The sequence below is a fragment of the Nyctereutes procyonoides genome, unplaced genomic scaffold, assembly GCF_905146905.1.
Source record: "Nyctereutes procyonoides isolate TBG_1078 unplaced genomic scaffold, NYPRO_anot_genome, whole genome shotgun sequence".
In the NCBI taxonomy this organism is placed as follows: Eukaryota; Metazoa; Chordata; class Mammalia; order Carnivora; family Canidae; genus Nyctereutes; species Nyctereutes procyonoides.
In genome coordinates this window covers 25,687,168-25,703,619 of record NW_026575082.1, presented here as the reverse complement: position 1 = coordinate 25,703,619, position 16,452 = coordinate 25,687,168, and the positions used below count along the sequence as shown (strand labels likewise).

Genomic DNA, 16,452 nt, shown 5'->3' with positions numbered 1-16,452 from the left:
ATCAACTCTTTTAGCTTTTAGTAAAAAGAAACTACAAGGTCCCAATTTTTCTATTCATTAAAAATACACTAATTTTCTCCTGTATATAAATATGTGTACTTTGCAAACCACTTAAAAAATAAAGAATATATATGTATACAAAAACTAAAGACATTATTCTATTATTCAGTGATAACCACCATATAACTGCTTTTTATAGTGTGTGTGACAAAATAAAATAGGACCTGAAAAAAAAAAAAATAAAATAGGACCTGCTTTTTCTAAGTATTATATAAGCATTCTTCTGTGTCCCTAAATATTTTCTACAAATATGAATTTTAATGGCAGGTCTTACACATTATATTGGTATATGTTAATACTTTTAACGTTTCTGTGACTGTTGACCATTTATTTTTAAATTATGATGGTTACTTCTCATATTTTGAAAATGAAAATATATTTTTGACTTCATGGACTAATAAAATAGAAGGATAAAAGTTCCTAGAAATGTAAGCAAAGCCATCACTTAAAAAAGATAAATATTGGCAACCAATCACCAGATGCAGAAACAATCATATAGTACATGTGGATGCTTGGACTATGAATAACATGTCCTATTCATTAAGCCCTTGTAGGTTCCCTGGCTCATAAGGCACGGGTTAGTTTTGAAGGAATCCTACAATGGGTTCAATTGTATGTAAGAATATATCATGTGGAAAAGCCCAAAGGATGTCTGAGCTATAGTCAAGTATCCAGTGCTTTCATTCAGCAGGAAATGGCCAATATTTCGAAATGCATGTTATTATGGACTCAACCATAGTTTTGTGTTGAGAATTTTATTACCATTATTTTAAACTATTTACTTAGAAAAAAGACTGTGAGCAAGAACTTTAACCTCATGGCTTTCTTGCCGTGCTATATAACCAGGAGACAGAAAGAAATCTTTGAGCCAAAGAACTTTTTAGGCGCACTTACTTCACTTGCAATGTCTCTGGAGGCCTTGGCTGCCCTGATGGGAATGGCATCCAGCCGCATATCATAGCCTTTCTTCTTGGCTTCTTCTAGGCCAAGTTTATATAGTTTCTGAAATAGACATAAATTATCCTAAGTTTCATTTATAAAGTGCAGTGTAAGTAAAATATATCATGCACCACGAATATACTGCTTACCTCACTGTAATTTATTTTGTTTTGTTTAGCTAGTAAAACTTCAGGGGTATCTGGCATAATGTGGACAGTGGTTTTATCTTTATCCCAAGCCTCTGTATAAAGGCGCTAAAACAAACAAAGAAGTGATTAATACAGGCTAGTAATGAGTAATGAATAGACACATAAAAATAATCTGGTTCTTTTTTTTTTTTTAATAATCTGGTTCTTAATGAGAATATAGCCTGCTCTGTATTTGTGACACCTTCAGGTCTAGAGGTCTCATATCAGTAAGAGCACAGCCCTTACTTAAAAAAACACTTTAAGGGCAGCCCCGGTGGCGCAGCGGTTTAGCACCGCCTGCAGCTTAGGTCATGATCCTGGAGACCTGGGATCGAGTCCCATGTCAGGCTTCCTGCATGGAGCCTGCTTCTCCCTCTGTCTGTGTCTCTGCACCCCCCTCTCTGAATAAATAAATCTTTAAAAAAAAACACTTTAATACCAAGCAAAAGAATTATATAGATTTTTCTTTTTATAGAAATAGCTGTCCATGTTTACACACATATACATATACACATACATAAGTACCTCCCTTCAAGTAAAGACAAGACTTACATGGTTCATGGTAATAGCATTGTTTTTTGCCAAAACCATTGGGATGGAGTCCATAAGGCTAGAAAACTTGAATTTATCTGGGTGCTGACGGTAAACGTGATCACTCAAAATCTGGGTAGCTCTCTTGTTCTTCTCATCCTCAAGGGAGCCACTAGGTAACCAGCCAATGCCTCTTAGCCACTGAAGGTCAGACTTGTACAAATTCTGAAATTATAGGTGACAAACCACTTAACATAAGCATAATGATATCCCCCTAAAGAAATAAAATTATGCATTATATATTTTACTATACTGTGTATTTTAATGCTTGAATTCTTGGGAAATTTACAAATTTTGGTATGTGTTGTGAATTGATGAACATTTAAATTAGAAGCATATGTTGGAAAACCTTTTATTTTAGAAAACATTTTAAATAGCAGCACATTGAGAATGGCCCAACTCTTCTAGATCAGCATATTAGAAGCTTTCATCAAAGCAATCGGGACTTTGCTCTTTCTCTGTGGGGATAATGGTGCCTCCAGATATTCGGGGGACTGGATAGGGCATGGGCACTAATTTAGGGACATAGAATTCAGTAGTGTAAACTCAACTCTGGTTACTTTAGGGAAAATTTGCTTCTTAGAAAAGCAGACATGGTGTTTAGTTGGCCAAAGGAAAATCTTAGACTCACATCACTCTGGAGATCGTAGGCATGTCGAGCATGGGTGACATCATTTTGGTCAGGTAGGCACGTCCACTGGTGCAGGTAGTTCTTATAGTCTATGTCACTGACTAAGGTCTGGCACTTCTTGGCCAGGACCAAGTCCAGCATGTCCACGGGGCTGCTGAACTTGGTCTTCCACTTCTCGAAGTCCTTCTTGTACTCCCTGTCACTCTGGATCTTGGCCACATGCATGGACCACATCATCTTGGGGTCATCCTCAATGTTTCGGGCTCCGATGTGGTGGCCAAGCTGCTTCCGAAAGCCTTCCTTGTACTTGTACTGAAGGAAAAAAATATGTCTTGTTCCTTTCAAGATCAACTCATGTTGCAATTGCAAAGCACATTAACTCCCCATATTTCTCAAAGCCTAGAGAGCCACAAATTTAATTTTTTTGATAGGAAAGATTTAAAACTAACTCCAGGTACAAATTTCATACATAATACATTTCATACGAATGCTAGCTACAGCTACAAATACCTTGAGTTTATCCTCATCCCACATTACATCTTTGGGGTCATTTCACTCTGTTTTGATTTGTTATGCCTTGGAAAATTTTATTCAATTTAAGGTTAAATTGAAACTGCTTTGAAGTGACAAATTGCAATCAAATCAATATAAATAGCGGATAAAGTCTTACTTCACTGGCAATTTCTCGGGATGCTTTTGCCGCTTTGATTGGTATGGCATCAAGGGGAAGATCATAACCTTTTTTCTTCAATTCTTCGTAACCCATTCGATAGATTTTCTGTTAAGAGATGAAGATAACTTTGTGAAAAACTGTTTTCCATAAACAACTGCAGCATAATGAATGCAATGTGCTAAATATTTTAAGAGTCCCTGAAAATAGTATCTGCTCTAGAATAGTCAGATGTAATTGGAAATTATGCCCATTGATTGCTAATGATCCTATTTCAAACTTTAAAGCTCTTCGATTACCCAAATCAACAAAATTAAATTTCAGCTCTTCCCAAATACTTATTAGAATGAGGCAGAAGTAAATTGATAGAGAAATGATAAAATATCATTTAGGTGCTGTTTTCCAATTAACTTTGAGTGTTTCATTAGAAGTTTTTGTTAGAAAAGAGCAATGCCTTTTATGGGGAAAAATTATGCCTAATGGGCTGTTTCTTCCACGTAGCTAACATGTTGTAAAATTGTCTATTTCATAACATAGGGATGTCCATAATAGGATCCACATCTGTAGATAAGAAACATAAATCCTTCAATAATTTTTTTAAATCTAAGATTTTTTGGAGGAAATTTTAATTGTTGAATTTAAAAGCTTAAGTGAAATAATTTATTTCTTCAGATTTGTTACATAATGAAATAATTGAAAATGCAATTTAATGTACTTTATCCAGAAACGAGACTGTTTAAAATGCCCATTGATCTTGGAATGTGTTTATATTTTAGTCATTTGTGGCATTATTCTAATACATTATGTAACACTGAAGTCTTTCTATTAGAGTTTGAAATTTACCTTAAAAATATTTAATTTTTATATCTACAGATTTCAGGTGATGATGCTATGATGACAATAAAAATAAAAATAGGGGACGTCCGGGGTGGTACAGCAGTTGAGCATCTGCCTTCGGCTCAGGGCGTGATCCTGGGTCTGGGGATCAAGTCCGGCATCAGGCTCCCCATGGGGAGCCTGCTTCTCCCTCTGCCTGTGTCTCTGCCTCTCTCTTTCATGGATAAATAAATAAATAAAATCTTTTTAAAAAAAGAATCTAAAAACAAAAAAATCTGCATGGGTTTTTTTATGCTCATTCATTTGAAATTTTATTGAATTCCATGCGTGCTGGGCACTCTACTAGCTAAGCACTGCAGGCCCAAGACAAACTGTCTGATCCTGAGAAGCTCCCATCCACATAGGGGAGAGCAATATAAACCATGATGTTATGATGGTGTGTGTGGATAAAGGACTACAAGGAACGACAGCAGACTCCCAACTCTACCTGAGGCAGGGAATGCCAATTATTTTGATACTCAAGCTAAAAATGACTAAATAAGGAATCTAAGTCACATGTAGTTTATTAATTAAACTCATTCACACCTGCAAAATTTACTTCCAAATAAATTCACTGCCTTAGAAGCAATTAAAAGCTTTCTGAAATACATGCTGAATTTGGATACTTACATCACTTGTATTAATTAAATTTGCTTTAGCCAGAATAATGTCAGGTGTATCAGGCATGATGTGGATTTGAGTCTTGTCCTTGTCCCAAGCTTCTCTATAAAGTCTCTAAAATGAGAAATAAGAGCTTTTCAGTGTTTTGCTAGATTAGTGAATGACATCATTAACTTCAAACAGGATTACTGAATTCATCGGAAGTGATGAATTCATCTTAACTGATGAATTCTTCTTAACATAAGCAGTTAATATAAGCAGAACGTAGGTAGTTTATTTTTTTTTACTTGTCTGGGATATAACTGCCTTTCAAAATAGAACGTATGGATTACATTTTTAAGGTTACAAAAACCCTGCCCATTAGAAGTCAATCCCGGTAATCAGAGTCTTGTCATGATCATCAAATAGAGAAGTTCTCCATCTGAATTTAAAAGTTCCCCTTAGTGCTTAAGCAGGAGATGGCCCTTCCCTTCTCAAAAAATGACATATTTGAGGTGTATCTAGAAATCAGGGAGTCGCATTCCCTATGCATTTATAGATATATTTTATAATACCTTGGGTGGATTACAAATTCCAAGAGAATTTTGTATGGAATTTATCAAAATCTCTTATATGTCCCAGAGCCATCCTGTTTTTCTTCAACAGAAGACAAGATGACCCAAACAAAAATCTCATTGGTTTACTAAAACGAGGGGGTGAAAGTCTGATGAAAAACATTGTCAGAGAATATTATCAATTACATAAGATAAAACAGTAATTTGACAATGGAGGAACCTCGCAATACCATTTTAACCAAGTAATAAAAACTTAAAATGATCAATAATGGAATGAACTGAAATCATATACCACTTGATATGACATATGGAGGAGGATACAACCAACACATGATGTCCTGCTACAAGTACAAAACTTGACTCTAATCATAAGGAAACAATAGACCCAAACTGAGGGAGATTCTACAAAATACCTGGCCTGTGCTCTTCCCAAATGTCAAGGACTTGGAAGACAAAGGAATAGTGAAGAGCCAGCCCACATTAAAGGAGACTACAGATATGAAAACCAAATACAGTGTGTGATCTTGGATTGGATTCTGGACCAGAAAATAGTTTTTATTTTGTATAAAGGGCATTAGTGTAGAACTGAATAAATTCTACAGCAGTGTTTCAACATTAATTTCCTGATTTTGATCATTACACTGTGGTTTCATAAGAGAATATTCTTGTTTTCAGGAGATGTACACTGAAATATTTCGGGAGAGGCAAACCTGCAGCAACTTACATATATATGAAACAAAAAATAGAGAAGGAAAAAAGCAAATGTGACTAATGCTAACAATTGGGGAACTGGGATGAAGATATACATATACATAATTATATTTATATATTTGTTGTGTGTATACATATGTATAAATTATTTGTACTATTTTGGTAACTTCTGTATGCCTGAAATTATTTAAATATAAAAAATTTTAGAAGTCTCTTTGGTTCCTTGGACTTGTCAATTCCTCCTTGAGGCATGCAGCGTGGTGTACAGGGGTTGGTGCTTTTCTCCCTCCTGAACATGTTAACTACAGTTCACATAACTCAGAGAAGCTAAGACCTTCAGGACCAAAACAAAGCAAGGCTTGTGATTTCCACATACATTCATCCTGGTTCTGTACTAACCTTTCTTATGAAGATCAGAGATTCTCAACCTCAGCACTACTGGTGTTATATACTGGAGGATTCTTGGTTGTAGGGGCACTGTCCTGTATGTTTCTGGAAAGTTTAGCAGCACCCCTGACTTCTATCCACTAGATGCCAGTAGCATGCCACCCTCAAGTTGTGACAACTGCAAAGGTCTCTAGGTGTTGCCAAATGTCCCCTGTGGGACAAAATTGTCCCTGGTTGAGAACCACTAAATTGGACCATTACTTCCATGGCATGTGTCATTTTTACCACAACCCTGTGCCCCTCCATCCCTGAAAAACAGAAAATACTAATATTTGTTTACACTGAGATCGATGTATTGGTTTATTATTTAAAGGAAAAACAGCAGGCTCAAGGATCTAAGTAGCCCTCTTCCGAGGCCTAAGGGGATCTGTATCTCAGCATTTCCATAACCAGGACATACTACTGAAAAGGTTTGTCAGGAGGCATTTTTAACATTGATAAATTTCGTGATTGAGGGTTTTTCTCTTGCCTACATTACTAGTTCAGAGCTCTGTAAATAGCTCTGTTTCATAGAAAAGAAATTTGGATTCCAAAGGGGGAGATATTTTGCATAAATCTGCTGCTTTATTAGCCAGCCTGTTGGATTCAAATTACCATGGTAAAAACAAACAAAAGAAATGAAAACTTGAATATTTATAATAAAAATGATGGGTCAGCATTTATTATAAATTTTGGATATAAAAATTGTGAGAAGTCTGTGTGGGGTTGATTGGGAAGAGAGGCGCTACAATTTATCAAATGCTTACTCTAAGCTGGTTATGAGCTTTATAATAAAACTAATATATATGATATGTGTAAAATATATAGCATAAGTAGTCAGATCTTTCTAAGACCCAAACAATTATTATATCAATTAAACCTTTCTTATCAGTTCCAGAATCTCAGTGCACATAATCAACTTTCTATAGTTTTCAGGGTTATGGTTCTCACTGAATAATGATGAGTAATCTTTCTCTTTGCATAGAATTACTCTACACTGCTATCTTTCGTTTATTTCATTCAATAAATATTTAGAGTTACATGCCAGACGCTGCTATCAGTGGAGAGAAAAGTAAGTTGAAGATGGGATACACACACACACACACACACGTGTGCAAACATGTATGTGTATGTATAGTATTATTACTTGTCTTGATTTGGCTAAGCTAAATTCATTATATTCAATTGGCAGAAAATACACTCTATATCACATTTCCACTTTGCCTGTGCAAAATACTCCAAATACTGCCCTCTCATACACTTTATCCCAACACAAAATTTGGGTCTTTAATGCATTCAAGTTTCAAAAGAAAAAAAAAACATGCTTAAAAATTTCTCATTTGCAGGATGGATGAGTGGGTGGATAAATAGGTAGAAAATAAGTGGGAGATATCAGAAAGGGACACAGAACATAAAGACTCCTAACTCTGGGAAACGAACTAGGGGTGGTGGAAGGGGAGGAGGGCGGGGGGTGGGTGTGAATGGGTGACGGGCACGGAGGGGGACACTTGACGGGATGAGCACTGGGTGTTATTCTGTATGTTGGTAAATTGAACACCAATAAAAATTAATTTATAAATAAAAAAAATAAACAAAAAAAAAGAAAATAAGTAAATAAGAAAGCTTTAGGTGACAGAAATTGATATTAACCCATTTTACATGATCCAGGATAGGGTAGTTGAGTTGATAATTTAAATGAAGCAACCAATATTACACATTATACTGTAATGTGCTATGCTGTATGACACAATGCTACACTATTCTACTAATTCAAATGAAGCAACCAACATTACACATTATACTGTAATGTGCTATGCTGTATGATACAATGCTACACTATTCTACTAATTAATTAAGCAAATGATATGGAGCACCTACCGGGTATTAGGCACTATAATTTTTCTATTTATTTATAAAGAGTTACTCACATCACTCCTATTTTTGGCATTTGTCTTTGCCAGAACTATGTCCATGGCATCAGGAATGCTGGTGAATTTGTATCTGTCTGGAGGCTGACGGTACTTCTTCTCACTGATGATTTCTGAGGCCCGCTTGTTCTTTTCTGCTTCCAAAGAACCCAGGGGACTCCATCCTATGCCTCTCAGCCACTCAAGGTCAGACTTATACAAATTCTGTGAAAAGACAAAGCACTCCATCAAAACCCCACCCTCATTTCAACCCTTGCCTCACGTGATTCTACATAGTACAAACAGATGCCTTTTAGATATTCAATAATAATTCCTCTTTGTGACTAAATGGTTACTCAAATGGTAATATATAAGCTATTCAATGAAATAGAAACTGACCTCACTCTGCAGTTGATAAACTTTTTTAGCTTGAATAACATCATTCTGGTCAGGCAGGCATGTCCATTGATGCAGGTAATTCTTATAGTCCACATCACTGACTAAGGCCTGACATTTCTTGGCCAGCACCACTCCTAACATGTCCACTGGGCTGCTGAACTTAGTCTTCCACTTCTCAAAGTCCTTCTTGTATTCTCTTTCACTCTGCATTTTGGCTACATTCATGGACAGCACAAGCTTTGGGTCATCTTGCAGATTCCGGAATCCAATATGGTGGCCAAGTTGTTTGCGGTAGCCTTGTTTGTATTTAAACTGCAGTCGAAGGAATCAGTTCTTTTATTAACATAAACAGAGATCAAGTGAAGCTCAACAACAATTAAAAGCTCAACTTGCATTGTTAGCATGTTTGTTTCCCAAAACCAAGATGAGAAAAGGGATGTCCATATTAACTTAGCAGGAAATGTAAGAACTTACATAGAGGCTTCCAAAAAAATGTAATGTAGTTGATTATTGAGAGGTTATGAGAAAAAATTCTAATTAGAGATAAAAATATATGCCACAATGTACTACACATTGGGTATGCTGACCTTAGGGTAACATTTGGTACAGCTCTTGTGATAGCCTTATGGGAGTGATCAGAAAGTATGGGCTGAATGACAAAAAAATAAGATTCAACACTCGATGAGCAAGCCTCATTGTATAAATTTATTAATGGAGTAGGAGTTTTGTGGTGTCCCATACCATTATGTCCTATAAACTTAACCTGTTCAGGATCCATTTCTGCATGTACACATAGCTATTAATAGCTAAATTTGTTAGAGTAGAAAGAGAATTCCACAAGATCTGAACATATTGCCAAGATGAGTCTAAACGAACTATATAAATTTAAGAAAAGTAAAATCCTGTATTTAGATTCAATTAGGAAAACACTGTATTAGTACTGGAGGACAGTCATAATAGTAACAATTAATAATGATAGTAATAATAGCATTTATGTGCTGCCAGATGCCCAGTGTACATTATTCTTCATGGATTTATGTTCTAATCTCTCTTGACCTCCCAGCTTCACAGTTACATATATTAAAAATACTCAGGAGTGGGGATCCCTGGGTGGCTCAGCGGTTTGGTGCCTGCCTTTGGCCCAGGGCACGATCCTGGAGTCCCGGGATCGAGTCCCGCATCAGGCTCCCGGCATGGAGCCTGCTTCTCCCTCTTCCTGTATCTCTGCCTCTCTCTCTCTCTCTCTCATAAATAAATAAATAAATAAATAAATAAATAAATAAATAAATAAATAAATAAATAAATAAATAAATAAATCTTTAAAAAAATAAAAATACTCAGGAGTTTAGGTTGACTAGAAAGAAGCTCAATATGGGCAATCTGACAAAATTGCTTATAAAAGTAGTGTTATAGATTCTTTAGGGGTACAGACAAAAGTCAGAAGCTCATTTACTCTGACCTGACCTTTTGTGACAGGAAAACGCTAAGTTTTGGGGTACTATTTTGAGAGCTGCACTGAAAAAAATCACAAGTAGAGTGAAGGATTTTTTTTAAATAGTGAATATTCAAAATATTAAAGGGCTTATAGAACTAAAACCAAAGGAGAGTAAGTTAAAAAATTGTAATGTGTAGAGATATCAGGTGGAAGAAGAAATAAGCTACTTTGTGATGTTCCAGAACACAGACCTAGAGTTGATCGACAACATATTCAAGTTCAAAATAGGGAACTATATAATGACAATGAGAGATGGTCCAACAAGGAAATGACCTGTTCTGAAGGGCACAAAAATTCTTATACGTGTCAGTGTTCACAGACAGATGATTACCTGTTGGAGATGGAGAGAAGGCAGGACACTGAGTGGGAGACCATATTAAATAGACTTTATGTTGTTGTCTAACTAAATTCTATTATTCTAATTTATTAAATTAAGTAATCATAAAAATATCTCTAATTTCCTTAATTTTATAGAATATAAAAACCACTTGAGGGGCAGCTGGGTGATTCAGTCAGTTAAGCATCCAGGTCTTGATTTCAGCTCACGTCATGATCTTATGGTTGTGAGATCAAGCCCCATGCTCAGCAGGGAGTCTGCTTGAGATTCTCTCTCTCCTTCTCTCTCTGCTCCTTCCCCCACTTGCCCTCTCTCTCTAAAATAAATAAATCTAAAAAAAAAAATTGAAACTGAGAGGAGATATAATCTCCACAATGGTGGGAAAGTTCATGTAAAGTTAATTTTAAGGGAAGATTTCAGAAGGTTCTAACTAATGGTTTCACACAAAAAGAAATTAGGTACCATCGAATGTATAGTTAGGAGGTCACTGATGCTATTTCTTCAATTTCTAAATAATCTTCACCTTATGGAGACTACATAACATTAAATGCTCCCCCAGGAACATTCAAGCATCATTATCGCTGTAATTCTTCAGCATGTTGATTCATTTTAATAAGGAACGAACTTATTTAATAAATAATACTCTGAAAGCCAGTGAGTAATAATAAATCATCTAATTTTCCAACATTTCTAGAGTGCCACAAATTGATTTAAAGGAAATCTTCCCTTATATTCTTAGAATTCATTACCAGATTCTGTCTTTAGACACTCTTTTTCTCCATCCCAAGTCTGCATCTCATTTTAAAGAATTTAAGAGACAGTGTTTCCCCCTGAAATGCCAAAGTCCTCTGAATTTTTTGAGGTTGATTCTTAGAATTAACAAAATGACATGTTTATCTAAATGCAGACTATCAAATATTTATAAAAATTATTCACCAAATTGACCATCCTTTCCAATCATAACTAGAAGTTCCACTGGAGAACAAATATCCCTGTTTTATGAACTTTGGGACCAGGTAACAAAACAGCAAGTTAAGCTCTCTGGATCTTAAACCAAAATTCCTGAATTTTTTTATGCCCCAAGTTAATTTATTATAATTATGTAGATGCAAGGATGGGTTAAATAAAAAGAACTGGCAGCTAATTTTTAAATATGTGCATATAAAAATTTATCAACATCAGGTGTTGAGGTTGATTTATTATCTGGCACTTTGAATTTGTCTAAAATAGACAAGTAGAAAACAGGAAATTATTTTCAGGCAAGCAAGGGAAAACTGAAATCTCTGGTTTCTTTGGTCTAGAAACATAGCATCTTAGCGTAATGGGTCTTATAGGTCCTCTGCCTCAACTTCTATTCAGGGAGCCCTTATTTCGATACTGGATTGGTAAGAAAGAAAAGTAAATTTTCGGTAAACGACGAGCATGGGTAGGAGAAGATGAAGGGAATGGCATTACATTTTGAAAGGCAAGGCCTACCTGTAAAAATAATTACCAGCATTAAGATACCTGATTCAGGTAAAAAATATATCAAAATAAGCCAAACAAGTACTTACATCACTAACAATGTCTCTGGAAGCTTTGGCTGCCTGCACAGAAATTGCATCAAGTGGAAGATCATAGCCTTTCTTCAGAGCTTCTTCCCATCCAAGTTTATAGAGTTTCTGGAAATTAAATTTATAATTTAGTATATATTCAGTATATATTAAAACCCCAACAGATTACAAAATGAACAAATGTTTACCCAGAGAGTAGACGTCAGATTCTATCATCTACCTTATCTTTAAAGATATGTATAAAAACAAACCAAGCTGTTTTATGGAGCAGTGACTTAGCATTATAGGATCTTGCTTCAATTTTCTGGCCCTGAGAATAGTCTCAGCTGTGAGATACACAGTGCAATTTTAGAGTAGCTTTTCTGATCAGACACAATTTGCGCATATCAAGTGTATCAGATACTTTCCCCCTGCCATCAAGTATAGTGCATGCTCATTATTTTACTCACAGGTGTTAAAATAATTGGTAACAAAAAAAAATCAGGTAACAAAATTTTGATTATCTAAGTGATAACAGATACTGAAATGCCTTTTATGAGGTACAACAGATGAATTAAACTTTATGAATGAAATTCACTGAATGGATGCATGTGTGTTAAAACTGAATAATAATAAAAACAGTTGGAAATCACCCAGAACTTCCTATGTGCCAGGTCCTGTGTTAAGAGCCTTACATGGAAATTTCTCATTTGGTCCTCATAATAATTCAACCTCATAAGCACTACTATGGTCCTAATTTTAGGGATGAGGAAACTAAGGCTTAGACCTGATACGAAGTAACTTACAAATGGCAAAGCCAAAACCCATATCAGGTCTGTCTGGTGCAATTTTTTCTTTCAACAATTATCTGTTGATTTCCTACTCTGTGCCAAGTACACAAGCAGTACTGAGATAAACCAAACAGGCACGCACGGTGCCTGCCTCCATGGAGCAGAAGAGTCACAGCTAAAGCCCTTGCTTTTAACCACCATATTCTGCAGCATCTCCAGCTAGCCAGTGTGAGTCACTGATTTCTATTGCTTCAGCATGTACATCAGTTATTTATCATTACATCATTTAAGAAGGTTAATTAGCTTCAAGCCAAATTTTTATATAGCTTTACCTGACTATACTGAGCTTGATTCTGCTTGGCTTGTAAAATATCTGGTGTGTCTGGCATCACGTGAATCTTGGTTTTATCTTTGTTCCAGTCAATGGTATACAAGTGCTAGGAAGTTAGGAGAAAAAAAAGACATTTGAAATTTGAATAGCTTTTTAGAATAAACACGAAAGAAAAAAAATGTAACCGAGCATTTGAATGCACTAAATTTTAATTAGATTAAGTTTAGTAACTAAAGTGGCATATGACTCAGAAAAGACACTAAAAACAAACTCATATAAAAAATAGTATTTTGGTTATTTTCTATCTTTTAGAATTAATTAAAAGTACTTAATATAATAATTTAAAAACACAAAGGATTCCTAACTCAATTAGAAGGTCAGGGGAAGGGACACCTGGGTGGCTCAGTGGTTGAGCGTCTGCCTTTGACTCAGGTCATGATCCCAGGGTCCTAGGATCGAGTCCTGCATCGGGCTCCTGCAGGGAGCCTGCTTCTCCCTCTCCCTGTGTCTCTGCTTCTCTCTCTCTGGGTCTCTCATGAATAAATAAATACAATCTTTATAAGGAAAGGAAGAAGGAAGAAAGAAAGAAAAGAAAGGGAAAAAGGAAAGAAGGAAAGAAAGATTGTTCAGGGGAAATAAAAAGAAGTAGACAGAAGAAAATAATGTAGAGACACGCTCTGGGACTGTCACTGTCAGGAAGTGGTGGGCCCAAATCAAATTTCCCAAACACAAACCAGAGGCTGCTAGCTCTGCCTTGCTGGGAGCCGTGTGGAAGGACAGCGTACAGCTATATAAGAGGGATGGCTATCTACCTTGTTCATGGTCTGTGCATTCTGTTTGGCAAGAACCATGTCCATGGAGTCATTCAGCTTCCTAAACTGGAAGTTGCTAGGATGCTGCCGGTATTTCTGATCACTGGCATATTCAGTTGCTTTCTTGGCCTTCTCCACTTCTAGGGAACCAGCTGGACTCCAGCCAAGCCCTTTGTACCACTCATTGTAGTCCTGCTTGTATTCATTCTATAAAAAGAAGAGAAAAATTATATTTTATCTTAACAATTACTTTACCTTTATCAGTTCAGACACATAAGAATAGCATAGAAGACTGATCTCCATTCCCATGCTAGGAATCCAACCACCACCCAGGAAGAAGAGAGACTTACATCACTCTGTATGTGATTCATATTCCTGCTTAGCTCAATACTCATGGCATCTGGAAGGAGGATGTACTTGTGAATCAAATGCTTGTAGTTGGTGTTGGTGATGTTGGCTTGGGCATCCTTGGCAGCCGTGACACTGAGCATATCAGCAGGGGTGTGGTAGCTGGTCTTTGTCTTCTCATAGTTTTTCTTGTACTCCCGATCAGACTGCATCTTAGCCACTTGCATGGAATGGACTAATTTGGGATCATCCTCAAGGCTGCGGAAACCAACCATCTTCCCCCTCTCCTTCTCATAATTGTATTTGTATTTATACTGTGAAAAAATTAGTTTATTAGAGCAATTTCCTTGACTAGAAACATTCCAGTATCAATATTCTGTATTTCATAAAATCAATACTTGTGTAGAATTCTACAGTTTACAAAACATGTTTTTCACACTTGTTTGTGTAACTTGATACTCACAACTATATGTTGTGAGGTAGATAGCAAAGTTATTACTGCCCCCATTGTGCAGATGAGTAAGCTGAGACCCAGAGAGGTGAGTGATGTGCTATGGTCACTAAGGATTAGAACCCAGAACTTACGATGATACCCCACACTGACTTCCATACAAATTCTGTTGTTAGAGATTTTTAGTAGGTGACAACAATACAACAAATAAGAGAAAAAAGCAGAATGTTCTAAGCAGTCTCCTGCTGCCCTAAGGAATCATCCAGCCAGTCTTTTGCTGCAGAGAATAGGTTTAGCTTATGACATACACAGTATCACTGGAGAGTAGTTTTATATTTGTGGAGCCCCTTTTTCCTTTAAGATTTTTTATACTGGTATAATGGGGAAGAAATTTTACTACCTATCACTCAACTTCTTTCTACAGAGGGAAGATCCTGATACATGGAAGCCTTCTTATTCGGCCTATCTCTCTTGAGTTTAAGTGTGCAATTTCAGGAGTAGGAGCTTGGGGAGTCCAATTACTCCAGGACAGAGGAAAAAGTAGTTTGAGATTTTCAGGACAATGCAGTAGTGGCAGAGGGATGGAAAGGTAGGAAAGATGAAGAACAGGCATAGAATACAAGAGAGAACGTGTCACTGGGGGATGGGATGGGGAGGTGGGATGTGGCTAAGGAAAGAGTCCTCTGAAATGTGTTCCTCCCTTACCCCCAAATCACTCAGTGGTCACTATGAGAAGATTTCTTGCAGAAACAACCACATGAAAGAAAAGAGTTTCATACAGGTGGTATGTTATGGTAGTGCCATGCTTGCACACCAGCTCTCTGGAGGGGAAAAGCCCTGGTGTCAAGCCACCAAGAATTTAATATCTGGCTTGCCAAAATTTCTGATTAATAAGCAGCTAGCATACGTTCAAAAGATCAGCATCCCCAGCACACCATTTAATGAGATATCCTGCTAGGAGGATAATTCCTAAGAGGCAGGAAGCAAAAACCACCCATGTCTTTCACTAGGAAAGTTTGGTGGAGAGCTCTGGGTTTCTGTAGGCCATATCCTTGGGGATGGAGTTCAAAGAAAATTCACTAGATCTCATGAGCCAGGGAGCACATGGATATGTGTCATAATGTGGTTAGCATTTTGTTTTTTCAGAAATATAACAGGAAACAAAAGAGCAAGCCTAAAAGGCATTCACAGAATAGAAGGAGGCCATTGTTAGCAGGCATGCTTTTTCTCTCATATCTTTTCCACTGAGTGTTTGCAAAATTCATCCCTTATTATTTTGGTAAATTGGGGGGGTGGGGCGGGACCAGTAAGGTGAGTGCTTTCCTTCAAACTTACATCACTTGCAATATCTCTTGAGGCTTTGGCAGCTTTGATAGGAATTGCATCAGTTCTGAGATCATAGCCTTTCTTTTTAGATTCTTCCAAAGAAAGTTTGTAGAGTTTCTGTAAAGAGAGGCAAGGGAATAATGGTCTTCTAAATAGGAAAGCCTGAGCTTATTTGAAGAGAATAAACTAGCACTGTGACATCATTTCTATTTTTCAGATGTTCCACTGGTGGTTCGATGGCTAAATGTTCTTATACATAACAAAATTGTGTTTGAAAAAAGTCTATTACATACCCAAGCATATCTTTAAGAAACCACCAGAAAAGGACTGAACAGTCTCTATTAGGTTGTAAATATGCTCTATAAAAATGAGAAAGCCCAGTAGCTGCTCACTGATACATCTTTATCAATTAAAAGTCAAAGAAGACTACAAAATAACCATATTCTTACATTAAAA

General features: G+C 36.5%; 1 protein-coding gene across 21 annotated transcripts in view; it reads right to left on the bottom strand.

Moving 5' to 3' along the window:
- Positions 1–16,452, bottom strand: part of LOC129514638 (nebulin-like) — a 201,565-nt gene that overhangs the window by 121,166 nt on the left and 63,947 nt on the right. For all 21 annotated transcript variants that reach the window (XM_055333391.1, XM_055333376.1, XM_055333377.1 and 18 more), the window contains exons 48-60: positions 16,006–16,113; positions 14,222–14,533; positions 13,872–14,078; positions 13,061–13,165; positions 11,959–12,066; positions 8,574–8,885; positions 8,196–8,399; positions 4,586–4,690; positions 3,080–3,187; positions 2,410–2,721; positions 1,740–1,943; positions 1,149–1,253; positions 955–1,062 (exon numbers count right to left, since the gene is read on the bottom strand). In XM_055333391.1, coding sequence (XP_055189366.1) covers positions 955–1,062; positions 1,149–1,253; positions 1,740–1,943; positions 2,410–2,721; positions 3,080–3,187; positions 4,586–4,690; positions 8,196–8,399; positions 8,574–8,885; positions 11,959–12,066; positions 13,061–13,165; positions 13,872–14,078; positions 14,222–14,533; positions 16,006–16,113 — 2,298 coding nt within the window. The remainder of the gene's footprint in view (positions 1–954; positions 1,063–1,148; positions 1,254–1,739; positions 1,944–2,409; positions 2,722–3,079; positions 3,188–4,585; positions 4,691–8,195; positions 8,400–8,573; positions 8,886–11,958; positions 12,067–13,060; positions 13,166–13,871; positions 14,079–14,221; positions 14,534–16,005; positions 16,114–16,452) is intronic.